Source organism: Chiloscyllium plagiosum, chromosome 10 (assembly GCF_004010195.1).
Source record: "Chiloscyllium plagiosum isolate BGI_BamShark_2017 chromosome 10, ASM401019v2, whole genome shotgun sequence".
Lineage (NCBI taxonomy): Eukaryota > Metazoa > Chordata > Chondrichthyes > Orectolobiformes > Hemiscylliidae > Chiloscyllium > Chiloscyllium plagiosum.
Genome location: NC_057719.1, coordinates 12,001,734 through 12,018,532, shown reverse-complemented (window position 1 = coordinate 12,018,532; position 16,799 = coordinate 12,001,734). Strand labels below are relative to the sequence as shown.

The 16,799-nt window shown below is 40.5% G+C and overlaps 1 protein-coding gene across 6 annotated transcripts in view; it reads left to right on the top strand.

Annotated features, from left to right (window-relative positions):
• The window catches only part of LOC122553376 (poly(A) polymerase type 3), a 102,453-nt gene that overhangs the window by 11,599 nt on the left and 74,055 nt on the right, over positions 1-16,799 (top strand). For 5 of the 6 annotated variants that reach the window (XR_006312693.1, XM_043697047.1, XM_043697046.1 and 2 more), the window contains exon 2: positions 14,731-14,901. The exons of the other annotated variant lie outside the window; for it this stretch is intronic. Coding sequence is in view for 4 of the 5 variants with exons in the window: in XM_043697047.1 (XP_043552982.1) it covers positions 14,731-14,901 (171 nt within the window). In the remaining variant the exon portion in view is untranslated. The remainder of the gene's footprint in view (positions 1-14,730; positions 14,902-16,799) is intronic. 6 annotated transcript variants of the gene reach the window in all.

The following is a 16,799-nucleotide window of genomic DNA, read 5'->3' as shown; positions in this document are numbered from 1 at the left end:
TCAAAGTTACTACTTGGTGAAGCATCTTTGGGAAGTTATTGAAAGCTGCCAGCATTGTTTGCAACCAGGGCTGTAATTCCATAGTGTCATCATTGATACACGAGGATCACTTCATATAACTTCTACCTGCTTTGAAAGTTTTGTAAAACATGCTTTTAATCACTTGTTGCAATAAGCACTTTAAAACATGCAATACTGAGGTAGTTCTTTGAGGTATTAGCAGGAAATTAACATTTCGTTTTGGGGTTCTGTTCATTATGGAGGTCACACTTTCAATTATTGGGATTGCACATGCTCATAAATAGTCTGTTCATTTGAACGTCCAATTCTACCATTTCACCATATTTTTGGGAGCTTATTGGGTATGATAAATGCTAGGCAGTATTTTTTATGTGATGTTCTTATGCACCCTTGTTGCAATAGTGACATGTTTCTATTTTCTGACTCACCTCAGCATAAGGTTTAATTATACTTGATGCAATACTCTTGGGTACTTTTTAAAAAGAAACATGTTTGGGTTCATTTGCCCATGTTAATGCAAGGCATTCTACATGACCAGAATTTCATGAGTTTTTGTTTGTCAGCCATGCTCAGTGAATGGTGACAAAGCTGTGCTTTGTTAAATGTGTTTAATCTCCAGAAATTAAATGAAGTTCTTTTGTACAGATTAATTCAGACTGCTGACTATTCCAGAGAAATTACTGTTTCATAAAAACATAGGTTTAGGGTGTAGGTTTGCTCACTGAGCTGTAGGTTTGATATCCAGACGTTTCATTACCTGGCTAGGTAACATCATCAGTGGTGACCTCCAAGTGAAGCGAAGCTGTTGTCTCCAGCTTTCTATTTATATGTCTGGCCTGGATGGGGTTCCTGGGGTTTGTGGTGATGTCATTTCCTGTTTGTTTTCTGAGGGGTTGATAGATGGTATCTAGATCTGTGTTTGTTTATAGTGTTGTGGTTGGAGTGCCAGGCCTCTAGGAATTGTGGCTGTGTTTGGTCTGCTTGTCGTGGTTTGTTCTTGAGGAATCTGCGGACTGTATTTTTTTTTGAGTATCCGTTCTTCTTGAATACGTTGTATAGGTGATTCTCCTCTGTTTTCCGAAGTTCGTCTGTGCTGCAGTGTGATGTGGCTCCTTGGAATAGTGTTCTGATACAGCTTTGTTTGTGTGTGTTGGGATGGTTGCTGGTGTAGTTAAGTATTTGGTCAGTGTTTGTCGGTTTTCTGTATACGCAGGTTTGTAGTTCTCCATTGTCCTTTCTTTCGACTGTGACGTCCAGGAATGCAAGTTTGTTGTCGGTTTCTTCCTCCTTGGTGAACTTTATACCTGTGAGGGTGTTGTTGATGAGCCACATCACACTGCAGCATAGACGAACGTCGGAAAATAGAGGAGAACCACCTCTCCAACGTATTCAAGACGAACCGATACTCAAAAAAAAACAGTCCGCAGGTTCCTCAAGAACAAACCACGACAAGCAGACCAAACACAGCCAGAAACCCTAACCACCTATGCATCAAAGAAGTTTCAGAAATGACAGCCAGACTACTAAGACCCTCGGAATCCTAGTAGCACACAAACCCACCAACACTCTCAAACAAAAACTAACAAACTTAAAAGACCCTGTACAACCCATGGACAAAACCAACGTCGTCTACAAAATTCCATGCAAGGACTGCCAGGAACACTACATAGGACAAACAGGAAGAAAGTTAGCCACCAGGATACACTAACACCAGCTAGCCACAAAAAGACACGACCCTCTCTCCCTCGTAGCCTTACACACCGGAAGAAGAAAACCACTATTTCGACTGGGACAACACATCTATCCTGGGACAGGCTAAGCAAAGACATGCCAGAGAATTCCTAGAGGCCTGGCACTCCAACCACAATGCCATAAACAAACACACAGATCTAGATACCATCTATCAACCCCTCAGAAAACAACCAGGAAATGACATCACCACAAACCCCAGGAACCCCATCCAGGAGAAAGATAAAAATAGAAAGCAGGAGACAACCGCTTTGCTTCACTTGGAGGTCGCCACTGATGATGTTACCTAGCCAGGTAATGAAATGTCTGGATAGCAAACTTACAGTTCAGCGAGCAAACCTACACCCTAAACCTCAACCTGAACTACAAACCTTGCAAAAACATAGGTAATAGGAGTAGGCCATTTGGCCCATTTTATCTGATCTGGCATTCAATACAATCATGTCTAGTTCTCTACCTCAACATTAGATTCTTGCTCTGTCCCTATGTATGTATTTATGTATGTAGCTATGTATTTATTCCTTAACCCATTCAGTAATTTATTTCCGTTACTTTTTCCATGGTAGAGTATTCCAGAGTGAAGAGTTTCATCCCAAGTGAAAAAAAGTTCTTCATGGCCCTAAATGGCTTAATCCAACGCTGTGGCTTTAACACCGTTCTGTCCTGGTTCCCTTGAGAGAGAGAGAGTGAGAGAGAGATGTGGGTATTTATTTTTAACAAGCTGGAACAATAGAAGCAGCCTGATTGGATTTGGTCAAGCTCCCGCCCACTGAGCTTGACTTTTAGTTTTCAGCAGCAGTTGCTATTAGAGTCTTGTAGTGGAAGCTAGTTTTCCTTCCCTCAATTATAGCCAAAAGCTAGGGGTTCTCTTCCTGGACTGCAGAATTACATGAGACAAAATCTGTTTTCTGAATTTGCCTTCTTGCTAAGGGTATGTATATGGGTGTTTAGTATATTGGAACAGTAAATTGGTAATAATTACTGTATCAATCAAGTTTTCCTGTAGAGTTAAGTTGTTCAAATTCTTTGTATGTTGTATGTTAAATATAAATTGTTTTGCTTAGTGTTAAGTAGTTTGACCCAAGTTGCATCTGGAACTTAGCACCTGACGTTTGCCTTTAAATAAGAAAAGTTACAATTTAGGCTGCCTGAATATATTTGAGGGTGACGTCTAGTCTGGTCCACAGCACTCATGTCTTGAGACTCACCACTTATTCTAGACAATCATTCGGGTGGAACATCATCTCTGCATCCAGTTCTGTCTGAATTTTATGTTTTATTCAGATCCTCACTCATTCTTCTAAACTTTGAAAACCGGCTTAATCAATCTCAGTCTTCCCTTTTATGACAAAGCTGTCATCCTGGGAATGAGTCTGGTGAATCTTTTACTGAAATTCCTATATCCTTATTTTCTTAGATAAGGAGACTCCAACGATGCATAATTATAGATGTGATCTCACCAAGGCCCTCTTCAGCCTCAAAAAGGCTCCATTGCTTCTGTTCAAATCCTTTTGCAAATATAAATTTCCTCCTTTTTAACTGCTGACAGATTTTAAGGCTAGCACATCAGAGTATTGAAATGATTAAAGTGAGGGTCTTTGCGAGGGCTTTAAACTAATGGGGTGGGGGGTGGTTAGGACAAGATTGAGGGGGGAAATGTAGACTTAAAGAGCAAATGTTTGGATAATACTGAAGTGTGACAGGAAGGGACATCAGTAAATAGTGTCAGAGGGAAAAAAGTGCAAAATATTTTAAAGAAATTCTTAAATATGCACAGTATTCAGAACAAAATGTATTACTGGATACAAATACAGATTAATGGGTATTCTCTTCAAGCCATTACATACATAGTTACAAGGATGTCAGCGTTACGAACTAAATATTGATGGGGATTTTTTTTACTTTGAAAGAAGGTGGAGATGGAAGGAAAAGATTAGGGTAACATTATTGGTACAGTATTGAATAAGTAAGATAGCAAGAAATTACTTTTGATTGGAATATGTAGATTCCATGTAGGTGGAAATGAGATCTAGAAAGAGGGGGGAAAAACCTCCTAGTTTTACAGGCCCATAAAGTAATTGTATAGTAGGAGGTAGAGGCCATGTCACACAGGCAGTACATTAATCACAGGTGACTTCAATCTTCATGTAAATTGGGATAGGAAGATTGGCAGAAAGATAGTCATGAGGAAGGATACTGGACAATTTCCTAGAAGAATGTTGTGGGTTCAATCACTGCTCTGACTAATGTGGACCTGATGTGTAATGATCCGGATCAACCAACCCAACCACCCCGTGGCTCAACACTTCAACTCCCCTTCCCACTCCACCAAGGACATGCAGGTCCTTGGACTCCTCCATCGCCAGACCATAGCAACACGACGGTGCCCCTCTCCCAAGTCCCTCCTCCCTTCCTTTTATCTTAGCCTGCTGGACACACTTTCCTCATTCCTGATGGGCTCATGCCCGAAACGTCGATTCTCCTGCTCCTTGGATGCTGCCTGACCTGCTGCGCTTTTCCAGCAACACATTTTCAGCTCTGATGTGTAATGAGGCAGGTTTATTAAATAATCCCAGCAGAAAATATCCTTTGGGGATATAGTCAGCATAATCAGTAGAGTTTAGCATTCTGTTTGAGAGTGAAACTTGGGTCAGAAACAACTGGAGTTAAATTTGAGGGAAATTACAAGGCAATCAAGGCAGAACTTGCGATAATATTACAGTCTCATGATCCCATCTGTGCCCTGGGTTCAACTGCCTTGCCTGTCAGCCATAGAGTCATAGAGGTGTATAACACAGAAACAGACCCTTCAGACCAACTTGTCCATGCCAACCAGATAACCGAACCCAATCTCGTCTCACCTGAGAACACCCAGCCCATATCCCTCCAAATCCTTCTTAATAACATATCCATCCAGATTCCTTTTAAATGTTGCAATTGTACCAGCCTCCACCACTTCCTCTGGCAGCTCATTCCATACATGTATCATCCTCTGCGTGAAAACATTGCCCCTTAGATCTTTCCCATATCTTTCCCCCCTCACCCTAAAACTATGCCCTCTAGTTCTGGACTCTCCCACTCCAGGGAAGAGACTTTGTCTATTTATTCTATCCATGCCCCTCATGATTTTATAAACCTCTATAAGGCCACGTTAGCCTCCGAAGCTCCAGGGAAAACAGCCCCAGCCTATTCAACCTCTACCTATAGCTCAAATCGTCCCACCCTGTCAACATCCTTGTAAATCTTTTCTGAACCCTTTTAAGTTTACAACACCTTTCTGATAGGAAAGAGACCGGAATTGCATACAATATCCCAAAAGTGGCCTAACATGTACAGCCGCAGCATGACCTCCCAACTCCTGTACTCAATTCTCTGACCAGCAAAGGAAAGCATACCAAACGCTTTCTTCACAATCCTATCTACCTGCGACTCCACTTTCAAGGAGCTATGAACCTGCACTCCAAGATCTCTTTGTTCAGCAACACTCCCTAGGACCTTACCATTAAGTGTATAAGTCCTGCTAAGACTTGCTTTCCCAAAATGCAGCACCTCGCATTTATCTGAATTAAACTCCATCTGTCACTTATTAGCCCAACTGATCAAGATCCTGCTGTAATCTGAGGTAACCTTCGCTGTCTACTACACCTCCAATTTTGGTGTCACCTGCAAATGTACAAACTATACCTCCAAATATATATATGGATATATATATATATATATATATATATATATAAATGATGAAAAGTCGTGAACCCAGCACCGATCCTTGTGGCACTCCACTGGTCACAGGCCTCCAATCTGAAAAACAACCCTCTGATCCGACCCTCTGTCTTCTACCTTTGAGCCAGTTCTGTATCCAAATGGCTAGTTCTTCCTGTATACCATGAGATCTAACCTTGCTAACCAGTCTCCCATAGGGAACCTTGTCGAATGCCTTACTGAAGTCCATATAGATTGCATCCACTGCTCTGCCCTCATCAATCATCTTTCTTTGTTACTTTTTAAAAAAAACTCAAGTTTGTGAGACATTTACCACGCACAAATCAGTCCTTGCTTTTCCAAATACATGTACATCCTGTCCCTGAGGATTCCCTCCAACAACTTGCCCACCACCAACGTCAGGCTTACTGGTCTATAGTTCCCTAGCTCGTCCTTATCACCCTTCTGAAACAGTGGCACAGTGTTAGCCAACCTCCGGTCTTTGGCACAGGTGTCTATTGATAATCCAGATATCTCAGCAAGAGGCCCAGCAGTCACTTCCCTACCTTCCCATTGAGTTTCTGGTGCACCTGATCAGGTCCTGGAGATTTATCCACTTTTGTGTTTCAAGATATCCAGCACTTCTTCCTCTGTAATATGGACATTTTAAAATGTAATAATCTGTTTCCCTACATTCTATATTTTCCACTGTAAATACTGATGCAAAATACTCATTTAGTATCTCCCCCTTTTTCTGCGGCTCCACACAAAGGCCACCTTGCTGATTTTTGACGGACCCTATTCTCTCCCTAGTTACCCTTTTGCCCTTAATGTATTTGTAAAAACCTTTTGGATTCTCCTTAATTCTATTTGCCAAAGCTATCCCATGTCCCCTTTTTGCCCTCCTGATTTCCTTCTTAAGTATACTCCTACTGCCTTTATACTCTAAGGATTCACTTGATCTATCCTGTCTATACCTGACATATGCTTCCTTCTTTTTCTTAACCAAACCCTCAATGTCTTTAGTCCATCTAGCATTCCCTACACCTACAAGCCTTTCATTTCACCCTCTCAGGAATATACTGTCACTGGAATCTCTATCTAATTTCTGAAGGCTTCTCATTTTCCAGCCATCCCTTTACCTGCCCCAATCAGCTTTTGGAAATTTTTGCCTAATACCATCAAACTTGGCCTTCCTCCAATTTAGAACTTCAACTTTTAGATCTAGTTTATCCTTTTCCATCACTATATTAAAAATAATAGACTTATGGTTGCTGGCCCCAAAGTGCTCCCCCACTGACACCTCAGTCACCTGCCCTGCCTTATATTAGTCCCCTTCCAATTCAAGTGCAATCTGTCCTTTTTTGTACAGGTCATGTCTATCCTAGAAGAGATTCCATTTTCCAAAACAGCTTGAAATGGGGTTAGCCACAGAAGACTCCTGCACTACCTGCATACCCCTCTACCTTTCCTGAACTCGACCCATCTATGTGACTGTATCTGCAACCTTTCTCCCTTCCTGTAACTACCATCCATCACATCCCCTTGCTCTTGTAAATTCCTCACTGCCTCTCTCTTCAAGCGATCCATTCGATCTGATAGAATTCGCAACCAATGGTATTTATTGCAGATAAAATCCTCAGTAACATACACACATTCTCCCTAAACTTTCACACCTGCCAAGAAGAGCATATCACTTTACTAAAAGCCTATTTTGTTTCTTTCAGTCTACAGACCCAGAAAATTTCCCTCTTATTTCTCTACAAAACACTGCTCCAGGCTAACTTAATATTCAGGGCTTATTTTTAAGTTTAATCAAGAGAAATATCTCAATATAACATGTAATAAAGAAAGAACCCACTGTACTCACTACTGCAGCGTTTAGTGTAAGACCACACTTAAAATATTCACTTATCTATTCACTAAACAGGTTCCTCCAAGATTAGTTGTGAATTTCACTGTTTAATTTTCCCAACTTTTTTTTTCTCAAGTTCCAAAACAATGCAATAGCATATAAAACAGTAATTGCTGCTCCTGAAATTCAAGGAAATCACCTCCAACACCTAAAATACCTCAAAGGAGCTGCCTGTTGCAACCAAAAAGTTTTCCTGTCCTCCATCTTGGATTATCCAGAATCCTCTTGCATTGAAATAAGTGCAGTTTAATTCTCCAGTTTACTTCATTCTCTACTGTGCGCCTTGTCTATTTAACTTGCTCCCTTAACTTCCAAATTATCCTCAATCTTCTCTCTTTCCTTGCTACTGCTGAGGATCCCCTCACCCTGCCTCCATATTAGTGTATAATTTCCCAAGTCGCACCAGCAAATCTTCGCACTTTGATATTGGTCCCCCTCCAATTCAAGTTCACCCTGACTCTCTTATCGAGGTCCTACATTTTAACCTCCAGTTTAGCTTACTCTAGTAATTCTGCAGAACCTCATCTCTTTACCTATTTCATTGGTATAGGTCATTTGGCTACAATGCAACAATTGCGTTCCTCTGCAACCTCATGCTCCAGAAAATTGTGTTATGGAAAACTGCTATAGAAAATCACACTGTAGAAGATTGCTAATAGAAAACTGCTATACCCGTTGAGTAGAGTTTGTGCTGATGAAGTGCATGTTATAGCAGAATGACGGGTACTAATGTGTACCAAACATGACTGCACTCGCTCCCCTTTTGAGAATTTGCTGCAAGATATCCTTGACCCTGGCACCAGGGAGGCAACAGACTATCCTTAAGTCTTGTTACATTTGCAGGATCACCTGTTTGTCTTCCTAACTGGAGAGTCCCTTTCACAATTGCTCATCTGAACCCTGACAAACCCTGCTTCGAAGATCCAGCTGTGGTGCCCAAGACTGTCACTGTTATTCTTCTGAGAGGCTATTTCTTGCAACAGTATCCAAAACAATGTATTTGTTTGAGAACAGGATAGTCATAGAGATGTACAGCATGGAAACAGACCCTTCGGTCCAACCCGTCCATGCCAACCAGATATCCCAACCCAATCTAGTCCCACCTGCCAGCACGCAGGAGACTCTTGCTCTACCTCTCCTGATAGTCACCTATCTACCTATCTGTACCTGTGGTGTGACCACCTCTCTGAAGTTACTATCCACACTGTACCTCCTGTACACTCAGTGACTTCAAATACGCTGGTTAATGATCTGAATGGTCTGATGTGAGCTGCATCCAAACATATTTCCTGTAGACTTAGTCTCCATGGACAGTCAACTGTTCCCTGATCTCCATCTAACAGGGTGATCATATCACTCCATTGCCATTTTGCCCCTTTAAGAATTAGAGAAGTAGGACTTGCCAAAAACACCCACAATTCAAACCAATCTCTGCATCTGCACACACTTGCAGCTCAGTGTGCTGAGACAAGTTAATGCTGATCTTTTACATTATTAAGTTCGAAGTACAACCTTTTTAAAAAGTCTACCGTAACTTTATCCTCAGCTTTAGGTTTGAAGTTTGCAAAACATTTAAGATTTACATTCTGAAATTCAAATATTTAGCTTAACTCCCAGTATTTTTGAAAACTCTTGCTAATCAGGACTGAAATTGAAACAGCCTACCCTGCAGATCCAGTATCAGGCAGTGATTCTCTGCGCAACTTAGCCCTCTCTGGCTGTGTGCGACTGTATGCTGGTCCCTTTGTCTCCTGGTTTTGGCCTTTCAAATACAGTCCTGGGAACCCTCTGTGATTCCACTTCCTCCACTGCTTCCTGAACGTTTCCTCTCCAGAGCCCTAGCCAGCCATGTGGAACGATAGTCACAGGGCTCACTCCCAAACACACTCTACCTGGCTCTCCTTCCTCCTAAATTGGTTTAAATTGTTAATTTTTTTTTTGGACTCTAAAAGTTACAAAAGCAATCCTAAATGAAATATTTTCTGCTCTAGAAGAGAGAAAATCCAATGGAAGACCTCAAACTTGAGCAGTTCTAAGGGCCACTATACTCTCCTTCCACTGTCTTTTAGATCACCTATATCATCGTTGGTGGAACAGACTCAATGTGCTGAATGGCCTACTTCTACTCTTGAGTCTAATGCTCTGTTGGGTCTCTTTAACAGCTTCATAAAATCCCTACAGTATGGAAACAGGCCATTTGGCCCAACAGGTCCACACCGACTTTCCAAATAGTATCCCACCCATGTCCATTCTCCTACATTTCCCATGATGAAAGCACCTAACCTACACATGATTGAACACTATGTGGACATTTTAGCATCGCCAGTTCACCTAATCTGCTCATCTTTGGACTGTGGGAGGAAACTAGAACACTCGGAGGAAACCCAAGCAGACACGGGAGAATTTGCAAATGCCACACACGTCGCCCATGTCCAGAATAGAATTCAGGTCCCTGGTGCTGAGGGCAGCAGAGATAACCACTGAGCCACTGTGCTGCTTTTAACTCCATGGTTAAAAATAGGGGCATAAAAAAACAAAGTGGAAAATCTAAGCAGGTCTGGCATTTTTTGAAAGGTTGTAATGTACTCTGTTAACTCCTCCATTCTCCATGTCAGCAACAAGGCTTTGGTTGATTTGATTTAATTTGAAAATTCCTTGCAAGAATGACTGGCAACTGGCCTCGAAGATATGGTTTTTTTTTTAGTAGTTTCATCATTCATGGCAGATGAAAGTGTCGAGCTTTTCTGAAAGGAAAATTTCATAAAGGCATTAGTTCCCATGTTAGCTAGAAATGCTGAATACCCAATTGATATTTGCAAGAAATTAATCAGTGGTGTGCAATTTCAGACCAAGGGACTATGTACAGAGAAGTTTGTTCATTTCTTGTGTTCAAATTTCATCTTTTGACAATGTGTGGTATGATATGGGTTCAGAAAAGATTTGCAAGGATGTTGCCAGGGTTGGAGGATTTGAGCTATCTGGAGAGATTGAATAGGTTAGGGCTGTTTTCCCTGGAGCGTAGGAGGCTGAGGGGTGACCTTATAGAGCTCTATAAAAATTAGGGGCATGGATAGGATAAATAGACAAAGTCTCTTCCCTGAGGTGGGGGAGTCCAGAACTAGAGGGCATAGGTTGAGGGTGAGAGGGGGAAAAGATAGAAAGGAGATCTAAGGGGCAACTTTTTCACGCAGAGGGTGGTACGTTTATGGAATGAGCTGCCAGAGGAAGTAATGGAGACTGGTACAATTGCAGCATTTAAAAGGCATCTGGATGGGTATGTTATTAGGAAGGGTTTAGAGGGATGTGGGCCGGGTGCTGGCAGGTGGGACTAGATTGGGTTGGGATATCTGGTTGGCATGGACAGGTTGGACCCAAGGGTATATTTCCGTGCTGTACATCTCTATGACTCTAATAGAAATCAGCCAGTGCTGGCTTGGCAGTTTTACAAGTATTTTAAAACCCTTTTTGCATTTAAAAATAAATACTCCGACATCATTCAAAAAAGTCAAACAATTGGTAAGCGAATAAAACATTCACGATGATAGAAATTTGAAGTATTTTCATTAACAGCTTTGTACTAATGGGCAGAGATGCATGGAGTTAACTTGATCCCAGTATTGTCAAAATAAATTCTAAAATATGGAATATTGAATATGCTTAACTTTTTTTTTTAATTTACTCATGGGATGTCAGTGTTACTGGCTAGGCCAGCATTTATTGCCCATCCCTAATTGCCCAGAGGGCTATTAAAAGTCAACCACACTGCTGTGGGTCTGGAATCGTATGTAGATCAGACCAGGTAAGGATGACCTTTTCTTCGTGAAGAACATTAGTGAACCAGATGGATTATTTTGACAATCAGTAAATGTTTTTTGGTTATGCTAAAGTACCTGTTCGAGACCACTCGGAATCCCTGAAGGACTCTACCTTTAGCCTCTCTCTTGGTTCGTCCTGGAGATCGTACTCTGTGGTAGGCTGGAATATAAAACATTTACAGGCAGTTTAGTTTAAATTATTTACCAATGGCATCCATGTTACACTACAACATAGATACCTACAAGCCAGGCTTGACTAAGGTTCTAAAACCTTTCGCAGAGTAGCGGTACCAGCTCTTACCCCCAAGAGCGCTCTCAGGCTACTCCCCTTATTGCTGCAAACAAGCTGCCTTTATAGGGAATTTGATATTAAAATTACAAAAAGCCAGATGTCCTTAATCAGATAAACAGCAATAAAATGGCAAAAGTTTGCAGAGGAAGGGAAACTCATTGATAGGTCTGTGTATGTTTGACTAATTAAGCTACATGCACATCAAAGTGGGAAACCATGATTCAGGCAGGCCAAATGGTCAAATGCTTTCTCATACATCATAACGAGACCCTAGTCTATACTATGTGCCAAAGGTCATGGGGTCCCCTTACTCAGCTAATATGCCCAGTATCATTATCCTATGAAGCAGCTGTTTCTTTTTAAATCATCTTAGATTCCCAGAATGCAAATTAAATTCATAACTTTCCTGGGTCTTGCACTCCTAGGAACAACACACAAACATTCAATCCATGACAAGCCAGTGTACACTCAAATCAGACCATGAAGAGTTAAACTTTTGACCAGCTTCTGTCCTGTCTACCTGTCTATGTCCCTTGAACCCTCCTGTCATTGAATGTAATTTACAGAAGAATGTTTTCTCTCTCTCACTTAGATGAACATCTTCCAAGTTTCAGCCTTTGTGTTTTCCTAGGCTGTAAGGGTAATGAGACATTCACAGTCAAGATGAGGGAGCTGAGTTTCATAAATTCAAATCTGCTCAGTGTGGTGGACATCTAAATGTATCAGGACTGTTCTATTATGTGCATATACCACTCAGCTTACTAAATTACAAGTTCTTTTCCTATTGAGTATGAGTTTTAAGAGTATTTGAAATAAACCAGCAATTTAGCTATCCAATATCCCACTGTGAAATATGTGTGCCTCTGGCATGAGAAGGAAGAACTGGCACACATTGCACAAGTGAACAAATGTTGTCACCTTATTTACACTGATCCTTTGATACTTAGAACAGATGTCCCCAATTATTCTGAACAAATGCTACCCCACCTCCCAAAAAAAACCCGGTTGAGCGCTTTCCAGCATCTCCTTAATTTGTTGAATTCAAATTCTACCAGCTGGATTTCAACCTGGGTCCCCAGAACATTAGCTTGTTTTTCTGAATTAATACGAGAGTGATAATACCACTTGGTCATTACATCCCCCACTGTATTGAGGATTGCTGTCGGATGCTGCTGCTGCTGAAACTACCAACAGTAACAATGAGCATTTAGTTCAAATTTTAACACCATTTTTATTGGGATAATTTATTTTTTTTTGATACATAGCCTATAGTTAGTTTTGGTTTGTATGGTTTCCTTAACATTACAAACAATGTTTGAATTAATATTTAGTGATAGCAGTTTTTTCTTTATTCTATTGCAACAGAATTAATTTGAGGGCCAATTCAAGCTACTGAACTATCACAAAGTATCTGCCAAAGTCCACTTTGACTTATGACCAAAAATAAATTGAAATCAAATTCAACTTCTACATATACACTAAGTATAAATTCCATAACTCTGCACAATTCATGGAAAAGGTGGTCAATATTTTCTTATTTCTGCTATTTCTTTTGCCTAGTTTAAGCAAGAGCTATCATCATCATGCTACTGTTCTGTCTCTGAGGATGCTCAGATTAATTCTGTTCCTGAGTTGAAATGTCTCAGATCTAAGCTAAATTATATAGCCTACTGAAAAGACAATGTTGTGCATTTAGCTCAGCTGAAATGTTTACCTTTTTAATGTAGGTTTAAAAAGCTCATGTGCAAAACAATTTTTATTAATTACATTTAATTTGCTAATATGCTATGCTAGCTGTTGGTAACATCGTTTGTGGTAATGCATCACCTCCCCTTTGTTTTCCATTGTGCTTCCATCCTCACCTGCAGTCCTATTATTATCCTGCTCTATCTTGCCAGCTGGTGCCAAGTTGACTGACTCTGTGTCATGGGAAAATTAGTTCACCATTAGATCATGTAATTTCTTGGTGCCTGCAAGTTAGATAATGTTTGTAAAGATCACCATTTCATGAATGATGGTCAGTTTTCTTTGGCCATTCCTGTTTTACATGCTTGTGAAACATCCAATGTGCATTGAACTTGACATTTACTCAGTTTTGCAAAGAAGAAAAATTAAATGTTAAGTTGACTTTTGAGGGCAATCTGTATTCTGTTTGCCAGCTACAGTATATATGTAGCAAATATAGGCTTTTTGTCTGCATACGAATCTATTCTATGTTGGAAACAATGTAAATAATTGAATCTCCAAGGGTGTTCTGGGTAATCTATTTGCCTTTGTGTGCGTCAATCATGGCGACTATAAACAGAAACAAAGCCAGCCTGAGAGATGTCTTCATAGTACAACATTCTTGAAATGATAACCTCATAGCTTTCATAATGCTGAATCTCTCTCAAACCTGTTGCAAAACTTGACTGGTAGTAACTGGAAGAGGGAATTCTCAGTAATGCTATGCTGTCATTTAAAATCTGACTGCCACTCCTTGACGTTCAATTACATTGCCAAATGTTTCGCCATTGACCAAAATGTAATTGGACCAGCTGCACTATAATGAATAGATCATGATCTGGGTATTCTGTAGTAAGTAGCTCACCTGACTTTCCAGAGCCTTTTCTACCAACCCCAAGACACAACTTAAAAATGTGACATAGATTATGTACTTGTCAGGACATTTACAACACGAGCCAACTCTGAGACAGAACAGCCTGCTCGATTGGCATTCCTTCCAAAGGAAGTGACAGCAATATGCATCATCCACATGATGCACTGCAATAGCTCACCAGGCCTTATCAACAGCATCTTCTCTGCATGGTGTCTATTTTGAAGGCTAAGGGTAGCAAGCTTGTATGGATATCACCAGAAGTTCCCCTCCAAGTCCTACCATTTTGACTTGAAAATCTGTTCATGTCCATTCAGCATACCTGAGCCAAATTCCTGGAATTCTCGTGTAATGGCCATGTGAGTAATCACCCCACAAATGGCAGCAGAACTCATGTCACCATTGCTCATTGGCAGTTGGAATGCACAATTGCTGGCAAAGCCCATGTCTCATGTACTCGACTTCAATGTCTTTCTTTCAGTTGTGATTTTGAGGTGTTAATGCTTGAATAAACATACATTTAAACTCAAATGAGTGAAGTATTTGAAATCTTTTAATAAATATGAATCTCCAACATGAAATCTTGTTATAGATAGTAAGTACTGTTGTATGATTTGACACTTAATACTATTTTGGTCCACAGCCCTGCTGCAAATCCAGGATCTCTGCAGCTCCAGACTCACAAACATTATGGCATTACATCTCCAATTAGTTTGGCTTCACCAAAAGAAAATGATTATGTGCTTACTCAGAAACTCATTGAAGCATTGAAACCTTTTGGAGTCTTTGAAGAGGAAGAGGAGCTGCAGCACAGGTAAATTTTTCCAAGAATCAGCTGTGATAGGGAAGCTTTCAGTCTTAGAGTTTGAAATAGTTTGGTTTCCCAGCTATCCTGACTTTGAGTTAAGGTTCTGTTTACTTGACCGGCTGCTTTAGCCAGTCAAATTTAGTTCTTGCATTCTGGTTTGGGAAAGGACATGAGTCCCTCCTCCCAGGAACAGGCGAGTCTGTTAATTGTAAGTTTTTCATTCCCACATGAAATGCGATGCCTTGTCTAGTTTGAAGATTGTGGGAGTTCTTGGCTCACATTTTAAAGTTGCTGTTTGTTAAACTTATTGTGCTTAAGTCTTCCATTTCCTGTAGCACCACACTAACTAAAAGTTTCAGAGCGCATCTGATCAGAATGATTAATTCATGTATTTTGTACCTGCTCCCAAGTAGACTTTTCCAGATTTAAATGAGAATGCTTGAGGTATCTACTTCCAGTATCAGCATTCTGTAACTGCAGCATATGATGTTTAGATACATGAGATAGAAGTACGCATTTAGCCCCTCCTCTTTTGTACCTTTTTTAATGAGATTGTGACTCCTTTGTTAGCTAATTATTATCCCCACTACTTTTGGTGATCAAAGCCATCACACTCAGTTTTAAAAGTACCAATTGATCTAGTGTGAGTTGCCATTGGCGACTTTTTCTCTGAAAGATCTGACTCTTTTCTGTTCTATGGTTCTAGAGTTCCAGATATTCTGACTAGTGTTTTTTGCTGTCTGCTGAGCCTTTTCTCTTTAATATCTTCAATATGTCAAACCAAAAGGCATGTCGACAGAATTTGCCAATTATAAAGATTTGGGTGAATAGAAATGTAAAATTCAAAAAGTCATTTCGAAGACTATGCAAGTAGTCAATACATGATTTTCAGTCAGCATATGCATGATGTCATTTACTTTCTACCTAAAAGGGCAGAACAAAGTATTTTGTACATGGTGAAATGTTAGAACAGTGGAAATCCAGATGCACAAATTCTTAAATGTCATCAACAGAAACATAGAAGAAACAAATATTGATTCTTCTAAATTCCAGGGTATAAAATCAGTTAGTGTAATCTCATAATTTAACTTTTAAAGTTCAGATATAATTTTAACCTTTGCGAGAGCGATTGGAAATGGACAACTATTGCTGGCCTTGCAACAATCATAGAACATAGAACAGTACAGCACAGAACAGGCCCTTCAGCCCACGATGTTGTGCCGACCACTGATCCTTGTGTATGCACCCTCAAATTTCTGTGACCATATGTATGTCGAGAGTCTCTTAAATGACCCCAATGACCCTGCCTCCACAACTGCTGCTGGCAACGCATTCCATGCTTTCTCAACTCTGTGTAAAGAACCCGCCTCTGACATCCCCTCTATACTTTCCTCCAACCAGCTTAAAACTATGACCCCTCGTGTTAGTCATTTCTGCCCTGGGAAATAGTCTCTGGCTATCGACACTATCTATGCCTCTCATTACCTTGTATGCCTCTCATTACCTTGTATACCTCAATTAGGTCCCCACTTCTCCTCCTTTTCTCCAATGAAAAAAGTCCGAGCTCAGTCAACCTCTCTTCATAAGATAAGCTCTCCAGTCCAGGCAGCATCCTGGTAAACCCGCTTCAAAGCATCCACATCTTTCTTATATTAGGGTGACCAGAATTGGACGCAGTATTCCAAGTGCGGTCTAACCAAAGTTTTATAGAGCTGCAACAAGATCTCAAGATTCTTAAACTCATTCCCCCTGTTAATGAAAGCCAAAACACCACATGTTTTCTTAACAACCCTGTCCACTTGGATGGCCATTTTAAGGGATCTATGTACCTGCACACCAAGATCCCTCTGTTCCTCCACACTGCCAAGAATCCTATCCTTAATCCTGTACCCAGCTTTCAAATT